The sequence below is a fragment of the Salvelinus alpinus genome, chromosome 34, assembly GCF_045679555.1.
Source record: "Salvelinus alpinus chromosome 34, SLU_Salpinus.1, whole genome shotgun sequence".
Classification (NCBI taxonomy): Eukaryota; Metazoa; Chordata; class Actinopteri; order Salmoniformes; family Salmonidae; genus Salvelinus; species Salvelinus alpinus.
Window position 1 is genome coordinate 26,137,851 of NC_092119.1, and position 9,380 is coordinate 26,147,230.

A 9,380-nucleotide genomic window follows, 5' to 3' on the forward strand; every position below is an offset into this window, starting at 1 on the left:
TACAGACTCAGAAAACTTTCTCCAAAGGTACTTTCACCATATGGAGGCGTCTGTGGACAAAAACTTCCCTAAACTGCCAGCAGAGGACACTATGAATCAACTGGAGTGCTACCTAAAGGAGGTGCAGAGAACTATGCCGGGGGAGCTTCTGAGGTTAATACCCCTGCTCAAAGAGGCTGAGTTGCTGAGGCATTTGATTGCTTGCTATCATCTGTGTACGTTTGACTGTCTACACCGGATCTTCCAGATTGTTGGCACAATGGCGCAGCAGGTAGCCTAGTGGTTAGAGCGGTGGGCCAGTAACCAAAAGGTTGCTGGATCAAATCCCTGAGCTGGCAAGGTAAGCATCTGTTGTTCTGCTCCTGAACAAGGCAGTTCACTGGTAGGCTGTCATTGGAAATAAGAATTTGTTCTTAACTGGCTTGCCTAGTAAAATAAAGGAGGTCTTTACTGTGTTCTACACAGATACTCAAGGTACTCAGTGTAACTTTTCTAGTCAGGAGCTGCTAGGACACCCTGACCTCTGGAATGAGGCTCTCCAAGCAGTTGACCTTCTTCTGACAGACTGGTTCCCACAGGCTGAGAGGCAACTACTGGCCACTGTGCAGGTGAATCACGTATAGGATCATTAATGTCATCTCAAAACTAACAAATCAGTACAGGTGTTCTACTTCTTGAGGGTTAGATTTCTAACATGTATCGATTTTTAAACATATATTTGTGATAATATTCCAAGCAGTTCCTGTGAATATAATATTTAACTCATTTCGGTCTATCAGTACACCTCCTGAGTCTCTCTCTCTTTCTTTCTGACCCACCTTAGGAAGACAGCTCTACATCACTGAGGAGGATCCTTCATAATGAATAGTCAGTTAGAGAGGTGTGTGTCTGGGGAAGATGCCTTCATCCGCCTGCATCAGGATGTCATTCAGTTACTTCAACCAGCAGGGATGTGCACAGAGATTATACAGTGTATCACTGTAAGTCTATACTAAGACATTTCTCTCCATGTCTCTTTTCTTCCTCTGCGTAGTGCATCAATTCTGTGCTCCAAAGAGCAAAGATGATGAGCCAAACTCTGATGCTCATGGCACATATAGTCTGTTGGCAAGAGCTACAGGACTTCATAAAAAGTTAGGTCTCGCTTTTTCTTAGTCCCACAACTGTTTCATGGTCTATAACTGTTTGACCAGGCACAATGTTGAATGAATGTGCTAAACTGTGCAGGTATGTCATGTCAGGTACAATGCACTTCTTCAAGACTTTCAACACCTGCAATGAACTCAAGTGAGTTTCTCTATTCTTCTTATGCTGTTTGCAATCAGTAATGATATTGTTTTTTTCATTACAATGAGCATGACATAAAATCAAATCTCATGTATCATTGTTGGATCATGGTAATCATTATGATTATAAATTATTATGTTTTGCAGGCTGTATGTTCCAACGATTGCCAGAGATGACAAGTTTTGACTGTGTTAAAACCATTTCAACACTCAAGGGGTATTTCCCCTTAAATCCGTATCACAACCTATTATCAAAACACTGACAGTCTTCCAGGGGAGCTAGAGACATTAACCTGGAAGAACTGGCAGCCTGACTCACTTGAAAAACTGTTAACAATGCTGTTAATGCTGTACATGCTTCCTCAATAGTATCCCAGGGGATATTATCATCAAGGTCTGGTGTTTCCCCTTAAATCCTTATCACAACATATTATCAAAACACTGACAGTCTTCCAGGGGAGCTAGAGACATTAACCTGGAAGTATTGGCAGCCTGTCCTGTTAATGCTGTTTCCTTCCTCTTTCCAAAGTAATAGGCAGCTTACTGGTAAAGTGAGCATTTACCTGGAACTGATACACAAAACAAATCACAGTCGGCTAGACAAGTACTTAGTGTGTATACTTCCCCTTGTCGTTGACAAAATAGTAACAATGACTTAGAATGGTTGACTAACCAATTTGAGGGAAATCCTTGAGTAAGGAAGAAAACACTCAAACTTGAAGTGTGAACATGAAGAAGAAATGACAGAGAACTATACAGAGGTGCCTTACAGACGTAATGCATAGTCCTTTTTATTACATAAATAATTCAACATGCAAAATACAACATACAAATCTATAAGAACACAGTATTCTCATGGAGGAAAAAACTGCAGTAACCTAAAATAACCGTATTATATCAATATATTAAATGTCTACTCTTCACAGCACCCTCAAAAGCTCATAAGGTACAGCAATGTGAAATAAGTCCCTTTAAGAATGCCCATATACAAAAGACAATCTAATACAGTACAGCTTATCATTGCATGGTTAACACTACAGACTTGACTCAAGAGTGTTCAACAATCATTTGACCTGTCGTCACTAGTTATCACAGCCACAAAATCATAAACCACACCCATTTTTACAATTTCTCGTGTTAAAATATGATTTTAAAACTCTAGCCTTAACCACACTGTTAACCTCATGCCTAACCCTAACATTAAATTAAGACCAAAATGCTAGTGGTAACTAGTGGAAATCCTATACCTTGGAGAAAAACGACGGGCCATCCTGGGAGCTGGTGGTGTTCTGGATGTCCAGGAGGGTCTTCTTTATCCTCTTCACAGCTGAGGCAGAAAGGTTGGACTTGAGGCTAAGCAGGGCGGTCACCTGGACGTCACTGCGGGTCAAAGGGGAAAAGGGTGAGCTCATCGGTTGTACAATGCAAACACAGAATCATCTGCAGTGTGTTATTGGCCTTGTGCAATGAACTTTAACTGAATTTAGCATTATAACCTGAATTATTTCTGTATCAATATCAGCCATCACTACATAGTATGCAAAGGAGATACAAAATCTCATAGCTACAGTGTTGTGTAATAACAGTTATGTGAGTAAGAAGTATGAAAGTTCAACCTGAGATCAGGGTAAGCTTGACTCAGAGTTACTATTTCCAGCTGTATGGAGGAAATGTCTTGGAGTTTCAGCACTTCAGCAATCCTGGCCAGAATGTCACTCAGCCACTCCTCCCTGGAACCCTGTGAAAACAGTCACAATGTTATTTCCAGTGTGTGTGTGTGTGTGTCTGTGTGTGTGTGTGTGTGTGTGTATGTGTATTCTCACCGCTTCAGTGAACAGTTTGTTTAGTCTCTGGCCATCCTCACACACCAACCTGGCCGCCTGCTCCTGCATCCTTTTGTCTCTCAGCTTGATCTTCCTCTTCAGTAGCCTCCTCACGTACTCCACTGTCAGCTCCAAGTGCAGCTGGCCCAGCAGCTCCTGCATAACCATCCAACCATTCATTCAATCAATCAACTTCTCAATATATCAATAAATCAGCCATTCCATCTTTCAATCGCTCTGTCAATCAATTTACCTGATGGCAGGAGTCAGTCAAGCCCCTAACATCCTGGGTGTGTTTGTTAATTCCTTCCAACAGCTTCTCAAACACCTGTTTCTTCTCCAACCATATGGGCGTACCCAGACTGCTGTACTGAGACTGTGTGTGTGTGTGTGTGTTTGTTTATGTGTGTGTGTGTGTAGAGGAGGAGGCAGATAGACAACATATCAATATCAAGACCAATGACAGGCTAGTAGGTACATTCCACTTTATATTACTTCCTTTCCTCAGATGCAAAGTCAAACTTTTCACAAAGCCTGGATTTTAGATGTGTAAGTCAGCAATACCTTGAGGTCCTTGTGTATGGAGCTTGTTAAAGATCTGTAGCCACAATTTTTCATATCAGCTACTATGGACAAACAGCATTCCTTTATATCCACTGGGAAGAGATCTGCTTTCTTCACAATATAGTCCCTGTGTGGAATCATACAGGTAGAATGGCTTAATAAGATGGTGCTGAAGAGAATGTCGGACATTTTACATGCTCCTGACCAATTGTGCTATTTTGTTAGCTTTTTTGCGTTGTTTGTAACTTATTTTAAAATTTTATTTTGTACATAATGTTGCTGCTACCGTCTCTTAGGACCGAAAATAACTTCTGGACATCAGAACAGCGATTTCTCACCACGAACTGCAAGAAGCTTTTTCCTTCAACAAGACCGACGAGAAGGATATACTGCTCTCCCGTGAACAGGCCCAAATCCCATCATTTACGTGAAGAAAACACAGAGGAAAATAGGACGCAGATCGGGCTGCCTTCTGAGATTCCGTAGGCGAGCGAGTAAACTCCCACTGCCTTCCGTTCTACTTGCTAACATGCAATCATTGGAAAATAAAATTGATGACCTACGATTACGATTATCCTACCAACGGGACATTAAGAACTGTAAAATCTTGTGTTTCACTGAGTCGTGGCTGAAGGAAGACACGGATAATATAGAGCTAGCGGGATTTTCCATGCACCGGCAGAACAGAGATGATACGTCTGGTAAGACGAGGGGTATTTGTATTTATTATGGATCCCCATTAGCTGCTGCCAAAACATTACAATACATTCACAACACACTGTGTGCCCTCAGGCCCCTACTCCACCACTACCACATATCTACATTATTAAATCCATGTGTATGTATAGTGCGTATGTTATCGTATGTATGTGTATGTGTGTGTGTATGCATGTGTCTGTGCAAATGTTTGTGTTGCTTCACAGTCCCCGCTGTTCCATAAGGAACATGTTTTTTTATCTGGGTGGGTGTGTGTGTCTTTTTGTCAATAACAGCTGGTGCGCGATGTCTAATATTAAATAAGTCTCAAGGTATTGCTCGCCTGAGGTAGAGTACCTTATGATAAGCTGTAGACCACACTATCTACCAAGAGAGTTATCTTCTATATTATTTGTAGCTGTCCATTTACCACCACAGACCGATGCTGGCTCTAAGACCGCACTCAACCAACTCTATAAGGCCATAAGCAAACAAGAAAATGCTCATCCAGAGGCGGCGCTCCTAGTGGTCGAGGACTTTAATGCAGGCAAACTTAAATCAGTTTTAATTTTCTTTTACCAGCATGTCACATGTGCAACCTGGGGAAAAAAAACTACCTCTAGACCACCTTTACTCCACACACAGAGATGCATACAAAGCTCTCCCCCACCCTCCATTTGGCAAATCTGACCATAATTATATCCTCCTGATTCCTGTTTACAAGCAAAAACTAAAACAGGAACTGCCAGTGACTTGTTCAATACGGAAGTGGTCAGATGACATGGATGCTACACTACAGGACTGTTTTGCTAGCACAGACTGGAATATGTTCTAGGATTCATCCAATGGCATTGAGGAGTATACCACCTCAGTCATTGGCTTCATCAATAAGTGCATCGACGACGTTGTCCCCACAGTGACCGTACGTACATATCCCAACCAGAAGCCATGGATTACAGGCAACATCCGCATCGAGCTAAAGGCTAGAGCTGCCGCTTTCAAGGAGCGGGACACTAATCCGGATGCTTATAAGAAATCCCGCTATGCCCTCAGACGAACCATCAAACAAGCAAAGCGTCAATACAGGATTAAGATTGAATCCTACTACACCGGCTCTGACGCTCATCGGATGTGGCAGGGCTTGAAAACTATTACGGACTACAAAGGGAAACCCAGACTGGATCCTGGACTTCCTGACGGGCCACCCCCAGGTGGTAAGGATAGGCAACAACACGTCTGCCACTGTCACGGCTGTTGAAAGGAGAGGACCAAGGTGCAGCGTGGTGAGCGTACATGTTCTTAATTTAGACAAGACGCCGAACAAAACAATAAACACTACAAAACAAACAGTGAAGCTAAAGGCTATGTGCCCTAAACAAAGTTAACTTACCACAAAGACAGGTGGAAAAAAGGGCTACCTAAGTATGGTTCTCAATCAGAGACAACGATAGACAGCTGCCTCTGATTGAGAACCACACCCGGCCAAACACAAAGAAATAGAAAACATAGAAATAAAGAAACTAGAATTTCCACCCTAGTCACACCCTGGCCTAACCAAAATAGAGAATAAAAGCCTCTCTATGGCCAGGGCGTGACAGCCACACTGATCCTCAACACTGGGGCCCCTCAGGGGTGTGTACTTAGTACCCTCCTGTATTCCCTGTTCACCCACGACAGCGTGGCCAAACACGACTCCAATACCATCATTAAGTTTGCTGACCACACAACAGTGGTAGGCCTGATCATCGACAACGATGAGAGCTTATATGGAGGAGGTCAGAGAACTGGCAGTGTGGTGTCAGGACAACAACCTCTCCCTCAATGTGAGCAAGACAAAGGAGCTGATCGCAGACTACAGGAAAAGGCAGGCTGAACAGGCTCCCATTAACATCAACAGGGCTGTAGTGGAACGGGTCGAGAGCTTCAAGTTCCTTGGTGTCCACATCACCAATGAAATATCATGGTCCAAACACACCAAGACAGTCGTGAAGAGGGCACGACAAAACATTTTCTCCCTCAGGAGACTGAAAAGATTTGGCATGGGTCCCTAGATCCTCAAAATGTTCAACAGCTGCACCATCGGGAGCATCATGACCGGTTGCATCACCGCCTGGTATGGCAACTACTCGGCATCTGACTGTAAGGTGCTACAGAGGGTAGTGCGTACGGCCCAGTACATCACTGGGGCCAAGCTTCCTGCCATCCAGGACCTATATAGGCAGTGTCAGAGGAAAGCCCATAAAATTGTCAGAGACTCCAGTCACCCAAGTCATAGACTGTTTTCTCTGCTACTGCACGGCAAGCGGTACCGGAGTGCCAAGTCTAGGACCAAAAGGCTGCTTAACAGCTTCTACCCCCAAGCCATAACACTGCTGAACAATTAATAAAATTGCCACCAAACTATTACATTGACCCCCCTCCCCACATTTGTTTTGTACACTGCTGCTACTCGCTGTTTATTATCTATGCATAGTCACTTCACCACTACCTACATGTACAAATTACCTCAACTAATCTGTACCCCCGCACACTGACTCGGTACCAGTATCCCTTGTATTATAGTCTCGTTATTGTTATGTTATTGTGTTACTTTTAATAATTTTTTACTTTAGTTTATTTGGTAAATATTTTCTTAACTCTTCTTGAACTGCACTGTTGGTTAAGGGCTTGAAATAAGCATCTACACTTGTTTTATTCGGCGCATGTGACAAATAAAGTTTGATTTGATCAAATTAAATGACTAAATTGTCATGGTGGTCCTATCAATTTAGACATCACATCACATAAAGAGAAAATAAAACATACCTAAATTGTTCAACACAGGAAAGATTGGCCATTATCACAGTTCTGCTGTTTCTATTGTTGCTTCCCTTGAGAACTTTCTCCTGGAATTTCTTGTAGCTGGAAGTGTGTAATTTGGTACATTAGTAATAGATCATCTTGATTTGATAGTATTTGGAGTAGAATACAACACAATGCATTGTTACTTCATGATTCATAACATGCAACTCTGTCCTGCAAAAAGTTTATATTACCTATTCAAGAAGTCCTTCAACAGGCACGCAATCATCTGGACTTTGGACGTGTCTCCCAAAACTGTCTCTACTGATTCGAATGCAGCATTAACAAACTAAAGGGACAGAGAAATAGAAAGTGAGCTGGTTAAAGATGGAGAATAAGTGACCTTTCCATTTGAAATGAATCTCTGTTGAAATAAACAACGTAATTTGTGACTAACTGAATAGTAAGAGCAATAAAGGCATGAAGATGCCAAATATTTCCTATATGATGTCTACCTGAATGACATCAATGGCCAAGGGGCTAAAGTAACAGTTGTCTCTGAGCTCTGGCACAGATCCCTCCCTCCAGGCTTGCTCCTCTACATTCAGCACCTTGTTGATCAATGTCTGCACCTCTGTCTGAAAATAGAGCATAAACAAAACAATTCATTATCTAACAAGGGATATATTTATCTCTGGGATAATTACTGTATACGTAACTTTTTTATGATCTACAATCAATTATTCACATCTAGGTGGGTAAAGCTAATATTTTCCTGGTCGAAAACATTAACACATGGGTCAGAAAGCTGTGCTCCAATTTGCAGGAGACATTTTTATTTAAATCATATTTACCTCTTGGTGAGTAAGATATTGATTCTCCAGTTGTGTTGTTAACTCTTCAGTCAACAGCTTTCCCAACGCTTCAGGGTTAATCGCCTTGGTCAGTTCCAGATTTTGTAGAATCCTAAGACAAAAACCAGGAGTTACTATGTTAATCAGTCACATCTCCTAACCTCCTTATATAGTATTTGAATAAGCAAACAAAAATAAGATATCACTCACTCTGGGTAGGCAACATTCACCCAATGCAGGAGGTAAGAACAGTCAACCATGCCCAGCCCATACTCTGCAATCTTTCTCATCCCTGCACTGAAGGCTTGGTGGTAAATTCTTCCATAGAGGTTGCAGATATCCATGTCCTCTGGGTAACAGCCCTTCACATCCTTTACCACCCTCAGCAGGTCCTCCTGTAGGCGTCTGCCCTTCCCACAGATGTCCCTCTGCAGGGAGGAGCGTAGCTTGTTGCTCTCTTCAGGGGGCAATTCGGCATTGACCATACACTCCTCCACCAGGCTCTGGATGACAGTGTCGTGGTGACGTCTACACTCACTGGGCCTCCAGGAAGGCCGTTTACTCTTCTGCTTCAGCCATCGCCTATCCTGCTCCTCCTCCTGTAGGATAGCCTTCACTGCAGACTTCAGAGCTTCCAGACTGTCTTCGTCCAGACTGAGAGAACTCTTCACAGCCAGGTCTATGTGGCTGAGGAGGCCTTTGTGATCTCTGGCGAGCTGCTCTTTCTCCTTCTTCTCTCTCTCTGTGGTTGGCTGAGCTACTTCTGAGATCTGTCCATATAGATGCTCCTCTCTGTCTATCAGCTGTTGGCCAGCAGCAGACAGGCAATTTCTCTCAAGGTTCTGCTCAAAAGTCAACAACTCTGAGGGAAAAGACAACAAAAACAGTGTAGTGTTTACAGTGTCTAAACTATTTGCCATAAAACATGTACGTACGACATGTTAGAACCAGTGGTGGGAAAAGTACCCAATTGTCACACTTGAGTAAAAGTATAGATACCTTAATATAAAGTTACTCAAGTAAAAGTCACCCAGCAAAAAAATACTTACCTACTTGAGTAAAAGTCTAAAAGTATTTGGTTTTACATATACTTAAGTATCAAAAGTAAATGTAATTGCTAAAATATACTTAGGTATCATAAGTTAAAGCTAAAGCATATATAATTTCAAAGTCCTTATATTAAGCAAAGCAGATGGCTCCATTTTCTTGTTTTTAAAATTTGTACGGATAATCAGAGGTACACTCCAACCCTCAGACATTATTTACAAACAAGGCATTTCTATCTGACAGACCAGATGACCACCTGTATTCTTGATAAGTGCGTGAATTTGACCATTTTCCTGTCCTGCAAAGCATTAATTATGTAACAAGTACTT

General features: G+C 42.2%; 1 protein-coding gene and 1 long non-coding RNA gene across 2 annotated transcripts; one reads left to right on the top strand and one right to left on the bottom strand.

Moving 5' to 3' along the window:
- On the top strand, positions 1-1,350 carry LOC139563856 (uncharacterized). Its single transcript, XR_011672655.1, has 3 exons — positions 1-340; positions 497-608; positions 824-1,350. It is a non-coding gene; the product is annotated as an uncharacterized lncRNA (long non-coding RNA).
- Positions 1,351-2,042: 692 nt separating this feature from the next.
- Positions 2,043-3,662, bottom strand: LOC139563417 (tumor necrosis factor alpha-induced protein 2-like). Its single transcript, XM_071382070.1, has 4 exons — positions 3,363-3,662; positions 3,110-3,265; positions 2,903-3,024; positions 2,043-2,666 (listed from the first exon to the last, which is right to left on the bottom strand). Exons 2-4 carry the CDS (start codon positions 3,176-3,178, stop codon positions 2,528-2,530), a joined length of 330 nt encoding a protein of 109 aa, XP_071238171.1. The 5' UTR covers positions 3,179-3,265; positions 3,363-3,662; the 3' UTR covers positions 2,043-2,527.
- Positions 3,663-9,380: the final 5,718 nt, after the last annotated feature.

Coding starts and splice junctions, on each gene's coding strand:
- LOC139563417 (XM_071382070.1), bottom strand. CDS start 3,178: ATGCAGGAGCAGGCGGCCAGGTTGGTGTGTGAGGATGGCCAGAGACTA. Junction 3,025..3,109: donor ACAAACTGTTCACTGAAGCG/GTGAGAATACAC, acceptor CTGTTTTCACAG/GGTTCCAGGGAGGAGTGGCT. Junction 2,667..2,902: donor CAAGCTTACCCTGATCTCAG/GTTGAACTTTCA, acceptor TTTGACCCGCAG/TGACGTCCAGGTGACCGCCC.